At 36.5% G+C, this 26,482-nt stretch overlaps 1 protein-coding gene across 3 annotated transcripts in view; it reads left to right on the forward strand.

Moving 5' to 3' along the window:
- Positions 1 to 26,482, forward strand: part of SLC39A12 (solute carrier family 39 member 12) — a 63,236-nt gene that overhangs the window by 16,026 nt on the left and 20,728 nt on the right. For 2 of the 3 annotated variants that reach the window (XM_053654757.1, XM_053654759.1), the window contains 7 exons: positions 4,946 to 5,118; positions 8,355 to 8,526; positions 12,427 to 12,599; positions 15,083 to 15,235; positions 17,023 to 17,124; positions 21,313 to 21,379; positions 25,393 to 25,551. In XM_053654757.1, the coding sequence (XP_053510732.1) occupies positions 4,946 to 5,118; positions 8,355 to 8,526; positions 12,427 to 12,599; positions 15,083 to 15,235; positions 17,023 to 17,124; positions 21,313 to 21,379; positions 25,393 to 25,551 (999 nt within the window). The remainder of the gene's footprint in view (positions 1 to 4,945; positions 5,119 to 8,354; positions 8,527 to 12,426; positions 12,600 to 15,082; positions 15,236 to 17,022; positions 17,125 to 21,312; positions 21,380 to 25,392; positions 25,552 to 26,482) is intronic. The other variant, XM_053654758.1, reaches the window with a different exon arrangement.

Raw genomic sequence — 26,482 nt, forward strand, 5'->3', positions numbered from 1 at the left:
TGCTGGGTAGAATAATCTTGGTCATAGGTTCTCACTTTTCACCACTTTGAATATTTCTTGCCACTCCCTTCTGTCCTGTAAAGTTTCAGCTGACTCTTAGGAGAGCTCTCCTTAGCTAATTAATTGCTTGTCTCTTGCTGCTTTTAAGATTCTCTCTTTGTCTTTAACCTTTTACATTTTAGTTATGATGTGTTGTGGTGTGGCCTTCTTTGAGTTCATCTTATTTGGGACCCTCTGCACTTCCTAGACTTGTATATTTACTTTCTTCACCAGGCTAGGGAAGTTTTCTGTCATTTTTCAAATAGGATTTCTTTCTTAAAAAAAAAAGAAATTTATTGGAGTGACATTGGTTGGTAAAATTATGTAGGTTTCATGTTTACAATTTTATAATACATGATCTAAATATTGTACTGTGTGTTCACCACCCCACAAAATCAGCCATTCTTTCATTTGAGAATTCAATTTCATTTCAGAACCCTGTTCCAGCTCAGTGCTATTAGTTACTCAGGCCAGGATCCACTCAGCATGTCCTCTAACAGCTGCCTATGAGCTGCAGCTCCACAGCAGCTGATTATATTTAGGGGGCTGGAGGAAAAGAAGAATGCCAGTTTTAAGTGTTTAGGTTTTTATTATAGGTTCTTAAACATAAAAGTAGAAACAACAATATAATGGACCCCCATGTACATATTATCTAGCCTCAACAATTGCTACCAATTGGATAACCTTATATTTGCCTCTGCTCTCTCCCATTACTTGATTCTTTTGAAGCACATAATTGATCTTAAATATTTCTATATAAATCTCTCTAAAAAAGACTTTTTAAAAAGTACTGTATGACCAATATCATATTAATGATTCCTTATATAAAATTTTCCATTAATGTTGATATTTTCTGATATATTTTTAAAATTTTTTATTGAATCAGGATCTAAATAAGGTGCATAAAATGCAAATTATGAGCATGTCTCTTCAATTTTGTAGGTATTACGACTTCCCTTTCCTAACACCATGCCCACATTTTCTCTTTTGTTGCATTTTTTGTTACAAAAAAGGATTATTTTTCCAGTCTGAATTTTGCTGATTGCATCTCTAGTCATTTAATACATATTTATACACACTGTTTCATATATATTTGTTGTTAGAGGTAGAGGCTTGATTAATTTTAGGTTGTGTATTTATTTGGAGGTACTGTCTTATAGTTAGTACTATCTATCCATCAGAAGGTATGTAACATTAGTTGTCTCCCTTTTTAAAAAAGTTATGCAATATTTATGATCATTGCCCAGATTGATTATTTACTACATTTCTTCATTGATTAGTATAATGATTCTATAATGAGAAATGTTTCATTTATCACAATTTCATGTTATCGAAGTTCTTAAAGTTATAATTGTTCAAAATAATAACATAGTTTCCTTATGTCCTTCAAAGGAGACCAATGAACTTTTTAATATTATGATTTTATACCTATTAATCCTTGTCATTATTACCCTAATTGGTGCTCAGAATGTTTCCCTTTTTGCCCAGTGAAATCTTATTCAAGTTGTCTCTTAAGTTCTTTTAACAAAATCCTTAAACCATTTTATATCTGTTGCATTACAATATAAGATATTCCAGTTTATCTTGCAGGCTTCCTGCCTAAACCTAGAATCAGTTGTTTATGCAAATATTTTTTACCTCCATATAAACAAATTAGTTAAACTTTATTCTTTTTGCTTTTGGATTTTGAGTTATAGTTAAGAAAGTTTCCTATATTCTCAGATAATAGTGGAAGTCACCCATATTTTCTTTTAGTACTTATATGTTCTTATTTATAATCCATTTTGGATTAATTCTGGTATGTTTTATAAGAAACAGATCCAGGTTGTTTTTGTTATGTGACCATCCAGTTCTCCTTATACATCCCATTTTATATTTAGTGAAAATTATTTCCTCCACAGATTTGAGATTCCATTTTATATAATGCAGTAATAAATGCAATCAGGTTTATTTGTTTCCTATTTTGTTCTGTTGTTCCACTTTATTCACATGGTAATTCCACTCTGTTTTACTTACAGTGTTTTTTTAATTTTAATGTCTGGTATAGCTAGCTATTTTCATTGTTCTTCTTTTCAAGATGTTCCTGGCTTTGTGTTTTTCCTAACAAAAATCATAAAACTCTCAAGCTATGGGAAAAAACTTGTTGTAGAAAAAAATTATAAAATAGGGAGAACTGACATTTATAAGATGTTACATTGTTTAATCCAAGAACATAGTATGTCTTTCCATTCATTCATGTCTATAAGTGTGTTTTTATGTAGTGTTTTATTATTTTCCCCACTTTAGTTTTAGGAATTTTTTGCTACATTTATACCTAGGCATTTAACTTTCTCTTTGGCTCCTTAAATGGGGTCATTTCTTTCATTACATCTTCTAACTGGTTTTTGTTATGCTTAAATTTTATAACAGCCTCCATAATTAAATCTTTTATTTAATTTTTACAATTTTGTAGGGTTGTCAGATATATAATTATGTCATCTTCAAATAAATGTAATTTTGCCTGTTCATTTTCTTTTTAAAAATTTTATTTATTGATTTGAGAGAGAGAGAGAAGGGAGAGGGAGAGAGAAAGAGAGAAATTAATTTGTCATTTCACTTATTTATCTACTCATTGGTTGCTTCTTATATGCACCTTGACCAGACAACCTTCGTATATGGGGACAATGTTCTAACCAACTGAACTGTCTGGCCAGGATACCTTTTTATTTTCAATTACTTTGTCTCTGTTTGATTTCTAATGTAATTACATTTGTTAATAATCCCAGTATAATGATAAATAGTACTGGAGATGGTTTGAATCCCTATCATATTTCTGACTTTAAAAGAAAAGCCTGTAGTGTTTTCTCACTGAGTTTAGAAAACAAATGAGAAAATAAATTATCATTTATATTAACCCATATATTTACATTTCCAGTGCTCTTCATTTCTTTCTATGAACTCAGTTTGCCACTTTAGGTCATTTCTTTTTACCCAAAAGTGTTTATTAATTCACTCAGTGTTTATTGTAAAGCAGTCCTGCTATGAATTCTCCCATTAATTTTTCGATAATTTAAATAAAATCATTGAAATGATTGCATTTCACCTTTGTTTTTGAAGTATTGTTCTGCTGGATGTAAAATTATTGATTGACAGTATTTTCTTCCAGCAATGTGAATATGAGCCTACTTCATTCTGTACTCCATTGTTTGGATGGAAAGTCAGCTATCAATTTATTGATGCTTCTATGTATCTGATGGATCATTTTTGTTTGTTTGTTGCCACTTTCTAGATTTATCTTTGTCTTTGACTCTCAAAAGTTTGATTGCAATGCGTGTGGGGTCTTTCTGTAAATCTCCTATTTGCTGTCTGATGAATCTTTTGAACATGTGAATGAAGGTTTTACATCAGATTTGGAAAGCTTTGTCCTTATTTCCTCCAATATTTTTCTACTCCTCTTTCTTTTTTCTCTTATGGATATATATATGTGTGTGTGCGTGTGTGTGTGTGTGTGTATTTGCTATTGTCCCACAGGTCTCTAAGACTTTTTCTTTTAAAAAAAATCTCTTTTTTCCTCTGGTCTTCAGATTAATTTACTTCAATTAATTTTTCTTTATGTACAATTACTCTTTTTTCTACCTTCTCAAATATACTGTAATCTACTGCAGTGAATTTTTGGTTTCAATTATTGTATTCATCAACTCCAGAATTTCCATTTGGATTTTTACATAATTTTTACTTCCTTATCGAAATTTGCTATTTGTTAATTTATTATTGTCATATTTTACTTAATTCTTTAAATATAATTTCCTTTAGTTCCTTGAACATGCTTATAATAGATGTTTTGAGTTTTTGCTAAATTAAATGTCTAGAAATACTCAGAGACCTATTTTTTGACTGTTTTTATCCCCTGACTGCGGGTCAAACTTTCCCATTTCTTTCCATGTCTCATAATTGTTTGTTGAAAACTGGCCATTTAAAATAAAATATTGTACCCCTGGCCAGCATGGCTTAGTTGGTTGGGCATCATCCTGCAAAGCAAACAAGGTCACTGGGTTGATTCCTGGTGAAGGCACATGCCCGGTTGCGGGCCCATCCTGGTTAGGATGCATGTGCTAGGCAGCTGACTGATGTTTCTCTCACACGCCAATCTTTCTCTCCCTCTCTTCCCCTTCCTCTAAAAACAAATAAATAAAATCTTTAAAAAATAAAATATTGTAGTAACACTAGTTTGTAATGTTTCCTACCACTGATGGTAACACTTAGGAAAGAAGGTAAGAAGATGGATAAATTCACCATTATATGTAATACTGAATGGCTTATTCTCTGTATCAGTGTGTAAAAACTGACAGCTGTACCAAGGGAAACTTAACTTCAGTCCATGAACTAACAATCATACCACAGTAGCATTAGAAAACAATGTCAATTTGTGTCTAATTCCAACATTTTTTCATGTTTTTTCTGCATAAATACTTCAGAGAAAGAGAATTTGACTGACGTAACTACATTAAAATTTTAGTTAATGTATTAAAGATGTGTAGTGTCTCAGGAGAATACGTCCTCTAAGGGTTAGGCCAGTTTCACCTTTGGCTTTTCATAAGGAACTCCACCTAGAAAAAAGAATTAGGTAATTGGCCCAATGGAAGGCTCTCCGTTGGTGGAATTGCCTATTCATCTTCTCCAGGAAATAAATGTGGTGGGAGCATCTTCATAAAACTGGCTCAGCCCCAAAGCTTCACCAAGAGCTTGAGAAAATCAATAACTTTGTAAAATATAAATGTTATTTATTATTGTTCAGTATAAAACTTTTTTCATCATAACCATATTTACTTAATAAAGTATCTATGCTGTGGCAATGTGAAATTGTGATTATTCTGAAACTGACCTGTTTTTATTCCATTTAACACCAATCTTTGTATGAAATTTCTAGAACTAGACCAACTCCTCAACACTCTCTGGACCAGAAATACCTGTATCAGAAAAGCTAAAGTCCATCAACTGCAATGGAAACAAAACAATATGACGGTTCATGGTTGGAGTTACCCTAATATATCTGTACCTGTGGGCCATGAGTTGGATGGTGGTCCAGTTCCCTGGGATCAGGTATCGCCATTCTTCCTCTCATACCACTATTTACTACTGTCAAAAGGAGTTCAACTGTGAAAGTTCTGTAAGAGTTGTAGAAAATTTAAAGGATAATGTGTATTTTCCTTAAATGTAGACATATTCTATGTTCACAGAGTGGTTGTGTTTTTTCTCTTTCTACAAGTGGATCTCTATAAACATAAATATAAACATAAACATAAACACAAACAGACTAAGATATTTAGGAGAATAATATACATTACTCTTTCCTCCCTTGGGTCTATACTGAATGCATGAATAATTAATTGAGTGTACATATATTAAGCCTTTACTATGTGCCAGTCACTGTTGTGGGCATGGGTAGTATGGTATAGATCAGAAATAAGTGCGGTTCCTATGGAGCTCACAGGGTAGTGGGAGGGCATAGACATTACATAAACACAACAATGAATGAGTACTTTAAACTTAGATTATATTAATTTAGGTTAGCTCACAAAAAGAGATTACTTTAGGCTATGAGCCACAAAGAAATATTCCTATAGTAGATAGCACTGAAATGGCTTTTGAGATGAGGTGATATATGATCTTGTAAACATATCCACATTTCTTAAAGATGTATTCCAAAGTACGTTCACTAGTGTACCTCGATGCTTCTTGAAAATGGGTGCTATGGTCAAGTCAGTTTGGGAGATACTGGAGAAACACATTGTACTGTCTTGGGAGGTCCTTCAGTAAATAAATTTCTTTATTCTCATTGAATCAAATGTTTCTCAAACTTTGACCATCGAATCCTTCCCTGCCCTAATAGTTTAAAATTGTGAGAAACTGATGTTCAATGGTGATGGCTTACATTTATTGAGTACTTACTATGTGTTAGACACTGTGCTATTTCACCTGCATTGCCTCATTTAATCATTACAACTGTGTGAGGTTACTTTATATTATTTCATTTTAGAGATGATGGCATGGAGGCATGGGGCTAATAAATAACTGCTTAAGTTCACAGAAACTGAGGGTATTATCACCTGCTGGCCTGTTCAGTGCCCTTAACAATTATACTATTGTTTAATAAAAGGTTATTTAAATTAATAAAAAATTAATTTAAAGTAGAGCCCAGATGAGCACTTTCGTATGGAGCACAATCTGTATCATTAAAGAACAAAATTCCTCACATGCTGCCAACGCTGCTGATTGCTGTTCCCGTGGGTTATGAATCCATGACTGGACAGCATCACGTTTTTATTATCATATACTGTTAAAATCAATTTCTGTTGTTGCTTTGCTTTCCTGTTAAAAGATATCTATTTAAATTGATTCTTTTGTTGCTTATTGTATGCAGCTAAAAGTGACAAAAGTGGATGTCTTTTTTAATCCTTGTTTGTGAAGTCTCTTTAAGAACTTCTTCAGGGACAAGGTTATTTTTCTTTTTATTTAAGGATTATCTACTTAAGCCATATATCTTCTATAAATGGTAGTAACTATTGTCTGTGCTGACTATGCAAAATAAAGAAAACAACCTCTTCTCTGTGTGAACATATCAGTTTCCTTGTGACTGTTGATGAGACCCTAAGAGAACAGACTAGATCTGAGGATCCTTCCTATGTTGTTCAGACCAGTGGTTCTCAAGGTGTTGTCCCTGCACCAGCAGCCTCAGCATCACCCGGCAATGTGTTAGAAATGCCAGTTCTCAGGCCCTGCCCCAGGATCTGCTGAATTATAAACTCTGGGAGTAGAGCCCAGTACTCTCTCTTTTAATAAGCCCTCCAAGAGACTCTCAAAGCTAAAGTTCAGGAACCACTGCTTTGGATTGTGTTTGTAAAGTTACCATAGAAGTCTGATGATATCAACATCAGACTTTGTATTGAATTTTTACATAAAGGAATAAATAAATTGTAAAGTTTATTATCTGGGTAATCTAGATATTCTTTTTTATTAAAATATATTGTATTTTTAAAAGTTATAGAACATAATGCATCAACTTTAAGGACATTTGTATTAGTGATTTCAGATGAAATATAAAACAATGACCTAAATACCACAGAAGCAGAAAGTGAAGATCAAGGGCACAGATGTTCATAATTCATACTAGAGTAATCTTGCTATAGAGAAGGTATTCTAAAAGTAGAACTCTTCAATTTCTTGGCAATGAACTGGGGGAAAATGCATGGCATTCTGTCCACATTTATCTCTCCACTCACTTACCATCAGACGTTTTCCAATAAGAATGCTTATTATGGAGGGCTCACCATCAAAAGTTCATTGCTAGTTTCTCTTATTGTTGTCAGTATTTTTAATGATAAATAATTTTGTTCCACTAGTAACAAATGATGCAAAAGAGAATAGTCTCTGGTGATTTTCCATTTGATAAAAAAATCATAAGTTGAAGTTTTCTGTTGTTGCTTTTTGTAGTAGACAACCTTTGGGTTCCTTGCCCATTTCCTTGCTGAGAAACGCCTTCCTCACCTGCCAGAGTGAGGCTGAAACCATGTTTGAGCAGCATGACCCCACCCCCTATCCTGTTGGCAAAACCAATCAGATGGACATCTGACCCAAGAGAGCCTGTCTGTCTGTGGCTTTGCTGAACAATTAGAGCTCTATTAGGACTTGCAGAATCAACTCAGTCTTGCATATGTGGACTGAAAGTTCACGTCACAGTTCGGGCTTATATGTCCACGTGTTTTCTAAAAGAGAGAAAGCCAGACCGTGAAAGGTAATAGATAAATGCAGAAGGGAAGACAGTCAGCTTCAAAAAGACAAGCCTTTTAAATCATTGATTTAAAAAAAATTGCTTATTGATTGTAACTAAAGATCACAAGGATGTTATATTGAGGTCTTACTTCAATAGAAGACATACATTCGTGCTAGTGGAAGTATGTACCATTCTCATCCATATATTAGGCCTTTTTAATGTAATTTTTAATAGACAAAATCAGCCCTTTACACTTCTAACATAGACAAATGCCTTGTGGCAATTTTTAGAGAACTGTTGCATATACTATTAATTTATAACCCTTCACTCTTATACATATACCTATACAATAAAAAATTGCAAAGATTTAGGTAAATATCAATAGGCAAAAGCAATTATTTCAATTGTTTTTGTGGAGAGGAGCTGTCAATTGACAAATGCTATGTCAACTAGCTGGTATGTAAGTGCTAAATGATATGGTTTCATGTGTTCATTTTAGCAAGAATGGCAATGACAGTGAGTTTGTGTGCTGAGGTTAGTAATAATGCAGGGTTTTCCCATACAGACTTGCTTCTCTGCTGGGCAACTGGTGGAAATATTTCTACAGAACAGCCTCTCACCTATTTCTAAGGAGGACTTTAAACAAATGAGTCCAGGAATCATCCAACAATTGCTCAGCTGCTCTTGCCAGCTGCCCAAGGACCAACAAGAGAACCTGCTGCCCACCACTCTAGAGAGTAAGTTCTGATTTTTCCCTGACAAAGTGGATACACCTAATGTATGTAATCATAACCATGAACACAGAGTACTTATTATAAACCAGGCACTGTTCTAAGCAACTTACACTTATCAGCTCATTTTATTCTCACGATGTTATGAGCTAGATATTATCCCCATTTTACAGATGAGGGAACTAAGGCACATAAGAGGTTAAGTGACTTGCCAAGGACACACCTCTAGTTAGTGATGGAGTTGTGATTCAAACCCAGGCAAGCTGGCCCCAGAGCCATTGTTTTTAACCAGTCTGCTATGCTAGCTTTCAATGACTATTTATATTTTGCATACAATTTATGAATATATAAACTGATTTTGTCCCTTTTATGGGACTCAGTTATAGACTAACTTAAAAGTACATAGTTGGGAAGTGGCTAGTTAGAGGGAGAGAACGGACGCAGTGTTGGAATCAGAAGTTGAGTGATGGCTTCTATCCCCAGCCAACTCTGTGACCTTCAGCAATTTCTATTTTCCTGAGCCCATCTCTTGTTCTGCACAGTGGGAAAGCAGTGTGTCCTACAGGCCTTTCACACATCATGGCACAGGTAAAAAAAAATGAAAGCACACTGGGGTAAACTCGAGAGGCTGCTCTAGAATGGCCGTGACCAGTGCAGGCAGGTAGCAGCCTGCCCTACCTGGCTGGCACCCCTGGACGTGCACTCACCTGCATCCCACTGGACCAGTGCGGTGGGTGAGCTCTGCTGTAAGGTCCAAATGTGATAATATGTACAAAACTGCTTTGTAATTTAAAGCACTGTGTATTTAAAAGAAAAAAGATTACATAAGAGCATCTGTGATGGATAGAAATATTTGACAGTTAATACATGCAATCTTTGAGATATTACCATTAACCATATATATACACCATTAATCATATATATATATATGCTACCTTTCTTTCTCTCTGAGATAGTCTGCAGTGTCCATAATAGCTGAATTGTTTGGCTACTCACTTCTAACTCGGTGGATTCTGCAGCATCAAGAGACTCAATTTGAAGATTTTTAGGTGAAGAAAAACATACCAGGCTGAAATATCCATAATTCCACATTTACTGAGAAGAACGAAGCTCTATTAAAAGTGAGCAGCTAAATAATTCAGCACCTGGTGGTCAGTGATGACTCACAGACAGATGAGGCAGACAGACCACGGCACCGAGGAGCTTCCATGAACATGTTTGTGCTCCCACCATGTGGCACGGTGTCTGGTGCCTACGGGCCACCAGGGAGTGGGTTTATAAACTGAAGATCCGTGAAAAAGTTTTTAGCTTTCTAATGACCTTCTAGATCCTTCTACGGAATAGTCTTCCTAAGAAAAAATTCAAACAAACCACTCACTAAAGAACCTAGAAAAACATTACTGTCCTCAATTTAAAATGTTGCACTATGTAACTAAAGGGAAAGGCTTGTAGTGGCCTTTTTATGGAAATGTAAGATGAAGAGGAGAGGACACAGGGAGCCGTTATTAAGAAAACATTGTTCAGTGTGGTAAAACTCAATCTGTACGCATCACTTCCAATTGTTTCTAGGAAAGAGTGTTTTGACTATGTATAAATTGAGTTTCAGACCTATGCAAAGTAGCTGCTCAGGAGTGGCTAGGAATTTAATTCTTACGTTAAGTTCTACTGTAATGATGAGAAAGATTTACATAGCACCTGTCTGCAAGTCACCTGAGTCCAATTAAGATGAGCTAAGTTAGCAGAGTATGATGGCCACAAAAGTCAGAGATTTTATGGTTTTCAGGCTGCCCTTGCCATATGGGAGCAGGTGAACTGTGACTTGCAGAGGCCCTAAAGTCATCTATAAGCTCCAAATTGGAAACGTTCATTCTCCTCCAGTCCCACACTGTAGCTGCCCTCAGGACAAAGGGGAGAAGAAAGGAAGAATCACAGAACCCGAGACTTTGCCTTTTGCCTTGGAAATGTCAGACTCTAATTTGTTCCTGTACATTCTTGGCATTTTATGATCTTTTGTAGCTTCTCTAAAATGTGGCACCTTTGAACTATATCTGGCACCCAGGTGCTCATATTAAACTTCAGATGTCTTTATTTATTACATGAGAGGAATGATGCTCCCACAGAGAATCTACATGTGGAAGAATGGGATATGATACTTGCTAAATATCTCTACGGATTTTTAAAATAACAGGCATTTTTACTAAATGATGACAGGATAAAACTTCTAGGCTGGTGTATGACCATTCCAAGCCACTTTATTTTTTTAAACTTTAATTATGGTTAAAAAACACATGGAATTAATCATCTTAATTATTAGGAAATGTAGGATCTATAGTTCAGTAGTATTAAGTATTTCATATTGTTGTGCAACAGATTTTTAGAATGTTTTCATCTTGCAAAACTGCAACCCTGTATCTGTTGGATAACAACCTCTACACAGTGGATTTCTGTCTGTGGAAGGAGAGTGATGAGAGTGGGAAAACCACAGTCTGAAAGTTTTCTCTGAATACATCACCAACTCTATTTTAATATTAGACTCTTATATAATCTAGAACTTATAATTTAGTAAAGGTCATCTTAGCCCTGGCCTGGTAAATCAGTTGGTTAGAGTATTGTCCTGATTCTCCAAGGCTTCAGGTTCAATCCCCAGTCAGGGTCCATACATGAATCACCCAATGAACGGAGAATAAGTGGAACTACTAATTGATGTTTCTCTCCCTACGTCCCTCTCTCTCTCTCATCAATGCATTTTAAAAATTAAAAACATAGAGGTCATCTTAAAATCACAAGTCTATTACCATGTTATCAGCTAGAATCATTAATATGATTTAATATAGAAGGTGAATGTCCCAGAAAAGTAGAAAATAGTGAGAATAGATTATTTTCCATTATCACTAACTTTAAGATGATAGTTTCTTAAAGTCTACAATGAACTTCAAATAGTATAACTACATTATTTGATTTAACTTATTATCTGTATGTAGTCACTCAAGGAAATGATAGTTTAATTTTGTAATTACTGTATTGTTTATAAACCATTTTGCCATGACTTGTTAATAATTTCTAAATAAGAAGAAACAAGAGTATTTGCCCTGAATGTCTGCAGCCAAAAGAAAATGGGGGCTTGAATAACTCTTTATCTTCCAGTCATTTACTTTTGACTCTGAGAGCCATTTTTCTCTCTGTTAACCTTTCTTCTTCTTTTCCCGTTTTATTTGTTCTCCCCTCATACATATTTTTGTTTGAATAATTTAAAGCATTGTACTTTCTTAATTTTTTTAAATCTAGAAGCTAGGAACATTGAATAAATGCAGACATTATAACATATCATTGCAATAAATCCAAAGGTAGGCTGTCCAAATTTGTTGTGAACCATTACACATTCATTGATCAGTTTTTACCAACACAATCACTTATTTTGGTCATTGAGAATAATAAACACTTCAAACATTACAAATAATTTTGAGAACTTCTGGAAGAGAGTACTCATTTTGAACACAAACAAAGGTTTACGTGGGCCCAGACTGAATGTTCCCACTGTAGCGCCGCTGCCTGGCTATCGAAAGGCGTCCATGTGATTGGATGGAAATCATTACCAGTATCTGTCCACACACGTGGTAGTTTACGATGAAAGAAATTAATTTCTCGCAGGCGGGAGGTAAGTGAGGTCCTTGCTTGCCACAACCATTTTTAAATAAGAGGTCATCAGGGTAACTTTAAAGATATTTTGGTAAAAATCTTTTCATTCTTTTCATAAAAGCTAAAACCTTTACCCAGTAGACCACATACAACAAGTTCATGTCCCTACCAGCTGTGCTATAGGACACACTATTCCATCAGTTTCACTAGCTCAGGCGCTCGCAGAGGGTCACGGGCACTGACTGTCTCCGCGATCTCCTTCCGACTCAGAATATGGCTACAGCACAGTGGCCGTGATGCTGCTCACGCTGGGCTCCCTGCTGGGGACCACGCTGCTCCTGTTCCACAGCTGTGAGGAGAGCTACAGGCTCATTTTACAGCTGTTTGTGGGCCTGGCTGTTGGGACCCTCTCTGGGGACGCTCTGCTCCACCTGATCCCTCAGGTAAGCTGCTTTGTTTCCGATTTAGATGGAGTGTTTCCAGTGTCCTTTATGTTTAGCCAGTGGAGGTGTTTATGCAAAATTTCACAGCAACTTGGATGAGTAGCTATGGAGGCCAGTGTTTCCCTTGGAAATGAATATTATTTCCCCAAAGCACTTGTGGGAGAAAGGAGATGACCAGTCGTTATATTCACCACATGTTATTCTTATTTTTGAGAACTTTTAAAAAAAGGTGATCAGATATAAATTCCTACTAAGAAACATCCAGGAAGCAGTTACAAATTTCCTGTAAATAAAAGTGAATGGCCATCAGACATGGCAATGTTTTTTCTCCAGTGCTCCCCCAACTCACCCATTTTGCTCTCCGCCCTTCTTCGCTGTCTTCTGTGGCCCAGGAGATTGCAGGTCTTCAGCAACACCCCCCTCCCCCCGGCAGGCTGGGTGGTTGCCAGAGCCAGCCAATGTGAGGCACAACAGAAAAGTCGGGGTAGGCGGAGAGAGTGGCAGGGTTGCTTCCTCCTGTCCCCTCCTGGCTCTGGTACTTCCTCTAGAGCAGTGATTTTCAACCGGTGTGCCACGAGAAATTTGAAAACATGCAATGCCTGACTATGTAGTCAGGGGCACTGACCTCTGCCCTTAGACTGTCAAATTAAAAATGATGACAGCCAACACAACAAGAGTTGTCTGGTGTGAATGAATTAAAATTTGCCTATTTTTTTGTCAGATTGCCAAAAAATAAAATTTCTGGCATGCCACAGAATTTTAGTAATTAGTTTAAGTGTTCTGTGAGGCGACAAGGTGGACAATCACTGCTCTAGAAGTGGTTTATTACCTACAGTCCTACGGTTCCCGTGGCTATGGAAATTTTCCACACGCCTCTGGAAATTTCCTACAGGGTCACTCTTGTTGCTTAGAGGCTCAATAATTGTTAGATGTTCTGAAAATTGCAAAGTGAGCATTGGAGAAATGAAACAAACCATTATTAGTTTTAATTCCCCCTGTAATCTAATTTTCTGGAAATATTTCAAGGCTTATTGGCTTGAGGCGGTGGCTGAGGCCTTTTCTAGGTCACTGCAGAGGCTGCAGAGCCATTCACTCCCAGGATCCTGGGAAACAGCAAAAGAATCTCAAGGCTCCCCGGGCCTCCCCTGGTTGGGGATGGCATAGCTCCAGGCAGCGGGCAAGGATTTGGGGCAGGTGGGACTGTCAACGGACTTTGCAGAGATATGCCACAGGGGAGAACTTAAAAAGATTAGCTAGGTTTCATGAAATTTTGAAGGCAGTTGTTTTCACTTGAGGAAAAAGAGGACAGACATTACTGGGAAGAGGAAGATGCGATGCGAGGGAGGTGGAAAGCTGGAAAAACCGGCGGTCCTGACACATGACAAGTGTTCAAAGGGCTGCAGGGAAATGAGAAAAATGCCACTGTCTTTATTTCCTTTTTTAGTAGCTAAATTTATTCAACTTAGAGGTCTGCATTTTAGTTCAAGATTGTGGGTTTTTCCCCTGTTTTGTGATATTACAATGTTCTCTGTACTGTGAAATAATGATAATTACAGATACTAGGTGGGTGTCCTTTAATGCCTTTACCAAATGAAAAAGTTGACTACCATATGTCAGTTTTTAGTTATGTCCATAAAATCAGTGTATATACTCACTCATGTATGAATATATGTTCACACACATAAATATCTATATACGTATCTATGAACATGTATACAAGCAATATGTATACATATATTTTTTCCCTCTTTTTAATGGTCAGTAACATCCAAAATGTGGAAACCACTGAGCTATTTCCTTAAACTAGTTTCTTAAACTGCCTTCTCCTGGGGAAGGAATATGATACATAATGATTTACTAGCTCACAGGAAATCATGAGGTCAACCAATGGAATGAGTCAACCAAAGGGATGAGTCAACTAGAGAAAAATTCCTAATGCTTTTCTTATATCCTATTCTGTCCCAGGTTGCTGAATTATTGCTAGGCATAGAGTATGCACTCAGTAAAAAATGTCTTTATGGTAGATTTCTTACTACTATGAACATTTATTAAAAGTATTCTTTAATTGCAGTTGGGCACGGGGAGAACAAAGCCCAGATGAAATCTATCTTTATATTTGTTCTGGATATAAAATACATTAGCTTGCTATAAGGCACTGTTGTATAAACAGATACTTTTGAACTCCTAAAAAAATTCAGCTAAAGGACTGAGAATGCATGAAAATTTAGTCCACTTGCTGAAATAAGCTTAGGCTTTAATCTGTTCACAAGCAGAAGCCACCTTCTCTTCTCTTGTATCCATTTTATTTGTCCACAATTAAATCCTACAGCGGAAGTATTTATATATCTAAAAGCAAACTGGGCTTTGAATGATTTCAGAAGTTGTCATGGAGTTGGGTATATTTAATATCAGACCTCCTAATTAGTGTTTAAGTCATCAAGTTACTTCTTTATGTCCCTTGCTCTCACCTTTTCATTTTTTAGGTTCTTGGTTTAGATAAGCAGGAAGCCTCAGCGTCTGGACATGTCCATGAAAGCAAAGGTCACATTTGGAAACTCTTGGGACTAATTGGAGGCATCCATGGATTTTTCTTCATAGAAAAATGTTTTATTCTTTTTGTGTCACCACGTGTCGAGGTATATCTTAAGTTTTATTTATCCTTTGCGTTAGGGCCTCATGATATTTGCCTTTTATTGCAGAAGTACTTGTTCAAAAGTAACTGACTTCTTCATGAAGTTGTCTGTGTAAGGGATGAGGCCCTGATTTCCAGAATACACAAGTCATTCTGACTGGCAGCTTCCCTGTAAGTCTGCTTATTAATCTTTTAAACATCTGTTGCTGGCCTGTTGATGTACTAGTTACAGTCTGCTGTTTGACCTTCACGGCTAGCTTAGAAACCGCAGACTGTCTCCCGCCTGATAATAAAGGGGACTATAGGACTAGCTATCAAGCAGTGTTCTGAGTTTCTTTCCTAGCCAAAAACAAACAAACAAATATTCTGAAAATTCGCAAAATTACACTTTATTTTCTATCTTAAGGGCATTTAAAATATTTTAAAAATGCTCAGGTATGGCATTTTTAATATATTTAGCTTGAATCATTGCTTTTATTCGGGCCTATATTTGATCAGTTCCTACATCTACGATGAAATGTAAAGAGAAAAATAGTTAAACTGTTTGGTGGGATGGTTAAAAAGGTAAGTGGTAAACACTTATGAAAAACTCAATAAAGCAAGTTTTCTTTGTTACAAAGTCCTGAGGCTCTGCAGTCCTCTATTGTTTTTTACTTATTCTTGACTGCACTCAGGTAAAACTAGTAGTCTTTTAAAAGGTCAGTACTTCTATATGAGCATTCCCAAGTTTATTAGAAAATTCTATTTTATGCATCAAAAATAGGTGGTTTTGTGGGTGGGTAGAGAGTGGCTAGATGGCTAGATGTGAGATAAAAATAGATACAGCAAAACGTCACTGGTAGGACCAGGAGGTGGGTATCTGATGTTTACATTATAGTTCTTTCAACTTTTCTGTGTATTTGAAAATCTTCATAATAAATAGATTTTAAACAAAATCCTGTGAAATAATTTCTGTTTTTATGAAGCAGGGTCGTTTTTTGAGCCTAGGGCCCAAACTAGAATGCTATAGTAACTCAAAATTGAAAATTCAAGCTTCAATGTCTTCACCTACTAGAGAAATTTAGGACATTAATCTCCAGAAAAGGGGTTCTTAATCAATCAGCATGAAAAAACAATAATAGATCACCATTGAAACACAATAGATTAGCATTCCTGGACTGAAAAAACTACATTACAAAGCCAACATATTACCCTATGTGTAATCATGAGAAATTTAACCAGGATGGAAATGAGTAAAATAAATTCTGAACATCCAAAATGTGGAGTTTATTTAGATTGCCCTTGTATTTGCCAAAAAACTTAAAATGAGTTTAAGAACATCATTTCAAGATTCATGATATTGAGTAATATGAAAGGAAGGTAGATATTTTAGAAGTTCCAAGTGCTTTAATTGATTAATACCTTTCTGGAGATTTTAATTTAGTGGTTTTAGGCTGCAATATAGTTTCAGTTATAATCCTTTTGGTATCTCTACCAGAAAAAAATCAAATTTAATTTTGTAGTAAATAAAAAAGGCATTATAAAGACCACCACCGTTTGAGTCTTTTATAATTCTTGCAGTTGCATGTTCGAAGCATTCTGAGCGTGCACGCCCATTCAGAGCAGTCCTTGCTTCTCCGAGGGGAGGCATTTTAGTAAGTACTCCTCACAGTGAGAGTCTCCCATTACTCTTGTTCTGCCACCCATGACTTTGGCCAATGAGAGAAATGTTAAATAGAACCATGGACTTGACAAAGGCTGCATTTGTGTTCTTCTGTTCTTCAGCACTAATTTTAAACCATCTTCATCCAGCAGGGCATGCCACTGGTTAATAGGCACATGGGACATTCCCATCATCTTGCACTCAATTCTGACCAGTCAGGCAAAGGCCAATCTGCTTCAACTATCCAGCTGGTAGGTTACTGATCTGAAATTTTCTGTTGATTTGATTACCTCCTTTCCTTTATTCCATGATTAGGTGAAAATCAGTACAATAAATATGGAGTTCACTCCTGACTTGCCTATATTCTTGATCGTGATAAATAGTTTAGCAAACTTTGCCAAGCACCTAAAAGCTGTTTTAAAGTATAAAAAGAATTTTCCATAGATTCAAATTATTGCAACCAGCACCAGTTTGAAACATGTATGGACTAGACTAACATACTGTACAGCAATTGAATTATTTTGTTTATAAGTATTAATGAACCAGTAGACCTTTGTATGATTTTCCATTCTGAGAAATTCTTAGCCATGGGTAGATAGATATAAATAAGGCAAAAATAGATTTAGTGCATCTGGGAGTGGGGTACCCATTTCACAATGCAAAGGAGAACTAGTTCTGCCCAATGAGATGTCTCATCATAAGTGCTTTCTGTTACATTGACTTTTCCATGACAAAATTATCCATGTGGATTCTCAAAACACAACCTCCAGTTAGGTTCAAAACAATAATCCCATTCTAATTATCAAAATAACAAGGGATCAGCAAAATATGAAAGTGGTATGTCATAGATAGAAAACTTGCCTCTTCTAACCATGACCTTAGGAAAGGGTTTACCACTCAAGGATAGATTCCTAACTGAGTAGAGTCAAGTAAGCTATTCCTGAGATGTTAACACAATAAAACAGAAGTCAGACAACAGACTGCAGATCTACAGCTAATTCAAAAAACGTTTCCTTAAAAATTATTTAAAATCCTTATTCTGTTTATTGCTTAGATACTTTACATGTGGTTGGAAAGAAGATAAGTTCAGGCTGAGATTAGTTTTAAAATCACTCTAATGCCACCTCTGTTCTTTTGCATGATTGAAGGGTACAGTACCCTAAAGTGTGTATAAGAAAATCTCTGATGCTAACTTAATGAGTTTGGGTTGCATTTGAATAGGCTGACTTACAATTATATATTCACCATTCCTTTTGTTATTTAAGCTGCAAGATCAATTTAAGCAAATAGAAGTAGTATGAACTTTAGAAACTGTTTCAATTACTATTTGTTCAGGCAGGAGGGAAACTCACAATTCTTTCCAAACATCCAACTTTTAATGTTTTCTTCTAAATTCTTTTACAGAGTATGACATTATAGCTTTTGGGGACAAGATCCTGAAATAAACATTTGAACTCCCATCTTTTAATGCAACTATAGAGATTTTTTATTATAATCGGCATTTTGATATAACATAAAAAATTACATGGTGGGGGCTCTAGATCCACCAAGTCCAGGCAGGAAGCCTGTCTATCTTCTCTAACCCGGTATCTGGGTGAGAGAATGGTGAGGTATTTTTCTCACCATTCTTTTCCAAAAAAGTTGCCTGTCATTACATTGGATACCTGCTATTATTTAATAAGTGAACTTCAAGTTTACTTTCTGTTTTACACTGAAAAAAGATGGTTATGTCTCACATTAAATTTGTCCCATGATCTCCACACCTTTGGATGGTAGAATTATGTAAATATGATTTTAAAGTATCATATTCAAAAGGCAGATTAAAACTATTCTTTTCACATAACAGAATAAGAATCTGAGGCACAGGGAGGGAAAGTGATTTTCCAGAAATTGAGCTATGAGTCACTCTCTCAAACAGAATCATGTAATCTTAACTCACACTATAGATGTCACTTTCAAAATCTTACTTCCTGGACTTCCAGCCAACATGGAGGCGTAGGTAGACACGCTGTGCTTTCTTGTGCAACCAAAAGAAGGACAACAAATTCAAAAACAAAGAACAACCAGAACTGCCAGAAAATCAAACTGTATGGAAGTCTGACAGCCAAAAAGGTAAAGAAGGAACACTCATCCAGACTGGCAGGAGGGGTGGTGTCAGGCAGCTGGGGCAGAGAGGACTCATAGCAAGGCAGTGGCTGGCAGACCAGGCTGTCCCACATTCATGTGCAGATAAACTGGGAGGAACAACTGGAAAGCAACATAGACCATGCAACCTAGGGTCACAGTGTGGGGAAATAAAGCCTCAAAACCTCTGACTCCAAAAACTTGTGGGGGTTGTGGCAGCAGGAGAGACTTCCAGCCTCACAGGAGAGTTTGTTGGAGAGACCCACGGGGTCCTAGAATGTACACAAACCCACCTATTCTGAAATCAGCAACAGAAGGGCCCAATTTGTTTGTGGGTAGCAGGGGAAGTGACTTAAAGCTGGCCCAGAACCTAGCAAGCAGCATTGTTCCCCCTTGGACCCCTCCCCATATACAGCCTTAGGTGTTGCCTTGCTCTGGTGAACACCTAAGACTCCGCCCCTTACTACATAACAGGTGTACCCAGACTAAAAAAAAATGGCCCAAATGAAAGAACAGATCAAAACTCCAGAAAAAATACAACTAAATGACAAAGAGATAGTCAACCTATCAGATGCACAGTTCAAAACACTGGTAATCAGGATGCTCACAGAATTGGTTGAATATGGTTGCAAATTAGGCAAAAATATGAAGGCTATGCTAAGTAAAATAAAAGAAAATGTACAGGGAACCAACAGTGATGGGAAGAAAACCAGGACTCAAATCAATGGTGTGGACCAGAAGGAAGAAAAAAACATTCAACCAGAAAAGAATGAAGAAACAAGAATTCAACAAAAATGAGAAGAGGCTTAGGAACCTCCAGGACAACTTTAAACATTCCAACATCTGATCATAGGGGTGCCAGAAGAAGAGAAAGAGCAAGAAATGGAAAACTTATTTGAAAAAGTAATGAAGGAGAACTTCCCTAATCTGGCGAAGGAAATAGACTTTTAGGAAGTCCAGGAAGCTCAGAGAGTCCCAAAGAAGTTGGAACCAAGGAAGCACACACCAACGTACATCATAAATACATTACCCAATATTAAAATTAAGGAGAGAATTCTAGAAGAGTCAAGAGAAAAGGAGACAGTTAGCTTCAAAGGTGTGCCCATAAGACTATGAGCTGATTTCTCAAAATAGACCTTGCTGGCAAAAGGGGCTAGAAAGAAATATTTGAAGTTATGAAAGGTGAGGACTTACATCCAAGATAACTCTATCCAGCAAAGCTATCATTTAGAATGGAAGGGCAGATAAAATGCTTCCCAGATAAGATCAAGTTAAAGAAGTTGATCATCACCCAGCCCTTGTTATATGAAATGTTAAAGGGACTTATCTAAGAAAAAGAAGATCAAAGTATGAACAGTAAAATGACAGCAAACTCACAGTTATTAACAACCACACCTAAAATAAAAACAAAAACAAACTAAACAAACAACTAGAACAGGAACAGAACCACAGAAATGGAGATCACATGCAGGGTATCAGCAGGGGGTCGTACAAGTAGAGAGGGGGAAAAGGTACAGAGAATAAATAGCATAAATGGTAGGTACAAAATAGACAGGGGGAGGGTAAGAGTAGTATAGGAAATGTATGACCTGTGGACCTGAACTAAAGGGAGGGAATGTAGGTGGGAGGGGAGTGCAGGGCGAAGGGGAATAAAGGGCGGGGGGGGGGAGGGAGAGAATAAGACAATTGTAATAGTATAATGAATAAAATATATTTAAAAAACACAATCTTACTTCCATGTCCTATGAAAGGATCATAAAACTTTAAAAATTGATTATATTTGCTTTTCTAAGTCTGTTGATTTTCTTTCTTAATTGGCAAGACTCTTACTGACTGGTAAAGCAACAAAATCAAAGTATTAGGCCACAATGAATGAAATCAGGTATGGTGTTGGTATGCGGTCTCCATCCACGGCACATGATCTGCTTAAAGATCTGAAGATGAATTCTAGATGCACAATCAGTAGAAGAGCCAAATTAGGTCAAGGATCTAGAATCCGTTTTTTCTACAACTTTTGGCTTTCCTAAAGGCTTACATGATTTAGGAGTCTGAGTTACAGATGGCTCCTCCGCACTCCACGGGAGACTGATCTCTGTGAGCGCTGTCTCCATCTGCACACAGATAGTGCCAAAGGCTTGCTTGCAGACTCTCAGCCCTACCTTCTGTGTTTGTCCATAAAGTTTACAAGTTCTAGCTTACTCTAGAGCATTAAAAATGTCTTTTAAAAATGAATATAACTCTTCAGGTGTTTCACTTTTTAACAAAAATGATGACTGCTGCTTATCTTTTATCATTTATTTTTAAATTGATGATAGAAAGGCCCAGAAGACTCCCAGGCAGCTGAAATTCCAATAGGCAGCATGACAGCCTCCAACAGAGAATGTGAGTACTAATTGAAAACAGTTAAATGTTAACTGTAGAAAATGCCACAGAAAAAGGTTATGTCTGCTTTAAAATAAATGTCATAAATTTCATTTGGGTAAACATTTTATTATTAAAGTCTTTGCAATAGAATTTTTAATAAAGACTTATTCCCATCAGCCTTTCAAACATACAACACATTAATATCAAATGTACTCCATTCTTTAAAAATGCTATTTTCCCCAATTTTTAAAAACTGATCTTCTAAAAACTTCAATTATTATAAACACATATGTGGTTATCAGAGCTCCTTTAAAATAATGCTTACATGCTTACAAGATGGTTAAACCTTTCACTGTGAAATTTGAAGACATCATGGTTTGTTTTTTTTTGTCTTCTATCATTGTCTACTAAAAATTGGTCATGAATACCTATCTCATTTGTTTCATATTGCCATTGAAGATGGTGTTCAAATCAGTGGCACCTTGTTATTCACACCTTATTCTATAACTGATTTATTTATATAATTTTCAACCAACCTTTTATTTCTATGACTTTCTCTACTTCTGAGTTTAATTTACCAGTTTGGGATAAGAACTTATTTCTTTTTGCTTATATTTGAAAATAGTTCTTAAAGAGTTTATTTATGTATTTATGTATTTATTTATTTATTTATTTATATTTGGTCTCTTTTGGTTTTCATCAGTTGCTCTTGAATTTTTGCCCCCTTTTCCTCATGTATATTACTTTTTTGTGGTACAGGCTTCTCCGTGTTGTAATGTTAAGCAGCTATGATCAATTATTCCCATTCTACAAGAATAAGTTATTGCCCAATAATAAAAACAGCTACCATTTACTGAACAATTATTATATGCCAAGCACAATGCTAAAATCTAGATATGAATCATCTCATTTAATCTTCCTACAGCTTAATAAAGTAAGAACAAATATTATTCAAATTATACAAGTAAAGAAACCAATTGTTAGAAAGGATAAGTCATTGCCCAAATAGCCAGTGAGCCCCAGCACTGAAGAACTAAGTAAATGCTAATGAATCGGTGATTGCTTTGTGACCATTCATTAATGCACGCATCCATGTGTTTACTCACATTTTGTCACTTAAGACAGGTTCGAGGATGTGCCCTGTTTCAGGCACTGATGCATGAGAGGATAAAAATAAAAATGGTCTTAATCTCTAGACTGCAGCATGGTTGGGGGTATACATGCTAGTAAGAACAAGCATGATCGTACCAATCACCATTCTAAATGTGTTGGACATATTAACTCCTATAATTTATTCGATTTAAAATATGTATGTATCTAGTATTTCCAACTAATTCTGCTTTCAGGACATTGATAGTACATTTTTTTCTTCTAAATCTTCAGTTCCAGGAGACATTTTAGAATGCCTGGCACTTGGTAGGCCTACAACACTCACATCTTTGTTTTTGTTTTTGAAAGAAAGCAAAAGGCAAGAATGATCTGCTCAGTCAAATTAAGACCAAGGAGCAGATGCTAGATCAGAGGGTAATGATCGGCTTATTCCAATATTTTGTAGGCTTCATATCTTTCCACTTCAGATATCAAGGTTGGCATATAGAAGGAATAGCGAACCAACCCAAATTCGATTACTCAACTGTCCTTTTGCCAGGCACGTATTGAATTAGCTTCAGATATTTGATTACTTGTTTCATATTACCTCATTGGTAGAGTTCAGCTTGTGTTTCAAAAGACAGGATGTGAAAATCCTATCCACAGTCTATTTAAAAAGAGATTTAAATAAACAAAAAGCAAAATGATACAAGGTCCAGCCCATGTTTTGCCATGGAAAATCTCTGGGAACTCAGAAACGTGGAACTCAGTATGACTGCCAGATACATAAGGAAAGGTGAATATTAATGATAATTCTGTAATGAGTATATTAAATTACCAGTGAACACTCGTTTTACCTTCTGTTGAATAATTTTTAATTATTTTAAACAATTTGCACAATGTGTTCCTCGTGGCTCACGTGCAAAACGTATATTTGTCTGGTGGCTGGTTACATGTCCATGATTTGACATGTAGAAACCCACAATGAAAGAAAACAAAATACCAGAAAACAAAAATAGGCCACACTGTTTCTTAGCAGAAGACAACTTGGGTAAAAAATTTCCATTTGAATATAAGCTATTAATATCAAAACTACATGTGGGCATGTGAAAATTATAGCTTATTTGCATTCTGCAATATTGTCCAATGGATAACTTGAAGTTATTTCATTTTATTATACTTTCACAAAGAGTTTTATTTCTGAAAAGTGGCAGGAACAGCTAAGCAACCTGGTAGAGTTATTGGATTCTGAGAGCTTTCAGGCAAAGCCAACAAGAACTCCCTGAATTCAATAGTTTGATATGTAAGTCTGTGTTTTTATGACTGTTGCCTGGAATATTTTTATTTTGAATAAAAAAATAAAATGAATTAGTAAACCACAAGAAGGATATCAGTCTCACAGTGACAGTTCTAAATTTTGGAAGCAAAATGCATGAGAAATCTTTGAAACACAGTCAAAACAGGAGACTATCCAGGAGATAGTCTGGATAATAGTGCAGGCTGTGTCTTCTCTTCACTCGCCTGGAGTTATGTATTTCATGGTGTGGGGTATGAAATGAGTCAAATTATACCCCCCATGCAAGACAGCAAACCATGCTATAATACAGTCCCCCCTGTGGTCTTAGACCACACAACAGAAACCAGGAGGCAACCTCTTCCTATTTTTGAGTGTACCATCATTAGAATACTGTGTTCAGTTCTATCAGTAACAGCAGCTACTGCTTAGATCTGTCACACAGTATAGAACAACCGATCGGTTAATGAATTTTTAGACTGTGGCAATTGATTTGAATGGCTTTTCTTATCAAATGGTATACCTAGGTTGTTAATGTTGGAATAAATGTTATTTCTGAAATACCTTTTGTAGAGTCATTCAACTCCATAATTGGTTATACAAGCATACAAGCTTAAGTTTTGAAAACAGGAATTCTGTGTGTTAAAAACTTGACACAGTTATGATCTGAATTATTTCATTAATTAAGCCTATTATTATCTAAATTAGTTCATTGACTCTTCACTGATCAGGTCATGTATATTATGCAATAGAATCTCATGAAAACAGCTTCTCCTTATTTTGTTCAATGTCCAGCTTGTCTAGTACTGAAAGTTATTTTGAGAAAGATAAGAACATTAAGTAATTGTTCCAAAGCTAGCTTTGGGATCAGCAGAGCTGGAAGTGGCTCTGTCGTGGTCCCAACTGGCAACTGAATGAGGCACCTCATCAGGGTGATTAGCAACAACCAGGCACACACTAGCAGAGAGTGTCTGCCTGCAGGTTGACACTAGGGACAGCCAGGCTCAGAGGGGGACTGTTTTTTAAAATAGACTCCATTTTAATGCAGGGAGGATATTAAATTATCTTAAAATGCTTTACAAAGGTCATTGCTGGTATTTTGGGAGGTTATAACAATACTATTTTTATTTTTCCTCTTTTTTGGGGGGGGGGGGGTAGGGCACAGTTCAGCAAGGTGATAAAATAGTGAATGCCAAGCACAATTTGTCTCATTATTAGTCAGATCCGCTAAAAAACAGTGACCATATATCCAAGCATATTGGTGACCAGATTTGCCTCTCTAGTCCCGACTTATTTTGAAAGCTGAAACAGAGTGGGGTTACTTAATCCGAAGCAATTTAAGAATGTCAAAGGTGGATGAGAAAGTTGGTCGGGTTTGAAAGGTTACATAAAATGGCGCTTTGGCCCTGGCTGGTGTAGCTCAGTGGATTGAGCACGGGCCTGCGAACCAAAAGAGAGCGGTTTGATTTCCAGTCAGGGCCCATGCCTGGGTTGCAGTCCAGTTCCCAGCAGGGGGACGCACAAGAAGCAACCATACCTTGATATTTCTCTCCCTCTCTCCTTCCCTTCCCTTCTAAAGATAAATTAAAAAAAGAAAAAGAAATGGCGCTCTGTTCATGCTTCTCACACCTTTATCTGACTTTTTTAGGCAAATCCATTAGCTTGTTAGCAATCATGGTGCTGGTTGGGGACAGCCTGCATAACTTCGCAGATGGCCTCGTCGTAGGGGCAGCCTTCTCGTCTTCCCCTGAGTCTGGAGTAACCACAACAATTGCTATCTTGTGTCATGAGATTCCACATGAAATGGGTGAGTCTGACAGTAGAATCACTGTTTTCTGCTTGTTGAGAAAATCGTAATAACTTCTAGCTATGGTTTCCTAGGCTTCCTTTTCTAAACTATGATAAAAAGACAACTACTTTTCTTCCATAATTTATGTTTAAAAGCAGAAGAGAACTAGCAAAAATTACTTTACCTTGGGATAAAATGCAGTCAGACGGTTATACTTCCCAGGGCAAGAAGTGAGTCTTTATTCTGGAGAATTCTATATGGGAGAAAGTCATTAGAGAAACTTCCTTTTAAAGAACTTTGGCAAGAATTTAAAATTCTGCATAGTAAATGTGGGAAAAACATTAAGAGGGGAATTTTACCCATTATGTCAGCAAACAGGTCAATGGGATAAAGTAACATTTAAATTAAAGCCATACTATGGTTTCACCAACCGGATTTATGCAATATATCCAAAGCCAACTGCAAAATTGATATGACAGGCGTTTGGTAGCAGATGCACATAAGACTGTTTATCTGGATAATCTTAATAGCCCTGTAAATTCAAATCCTGCCTCCCAGAAATCAAGACGAGATAGAATATACATTAATGAAACAGACCCAGAAATAGTAGAGGCTGGCCCCAGCCGCACACGTACCCTAGAGAGAGGGCTCTGGCTGTTACTCTTTCTGCTCTCATTTCAGACCTTCGTTGCCCTTTTGGACCAACCTTGTCCTCTGTCTTTAGTGTCTGTTACCAGAAATCCTTTGCCAGCTCATCCTTGACCCACCCCTGTTGAAGCAGTTTATTCAACGTCCTTCCTGAACCCATTGAAATGGGCCTGGTTCTGGTGCCCTATCCCATGGTCCTGCTTTAAGCCACTATAGTAAATCCTCAGAGAAGTGTGACCATCTGTGGCAGGCCAGCAAAGATGCATTAAGATCTGTTCATAGACTAGCTATATAATGGGAC

This window comes from Artibeus jamaicensis, unplaced genomic scaffold (genome assembly GCF_021234435.1).
Source record: "Artibeus jamaicensis isolate MK-2021 breed Jamaican fruit bat unplaced genomic scaffold, CSHL_Jam_final contig_867, whole genome shotgun sequence".
In the NCBI taxonomy this organism is placed as follows: domain Eukaryota; kingdom Metazoa; phylum Chordata; class Mammalia; order Chiroptera; family Phyllostomidae; genus Artibeus; species Artibeus jamaicensis.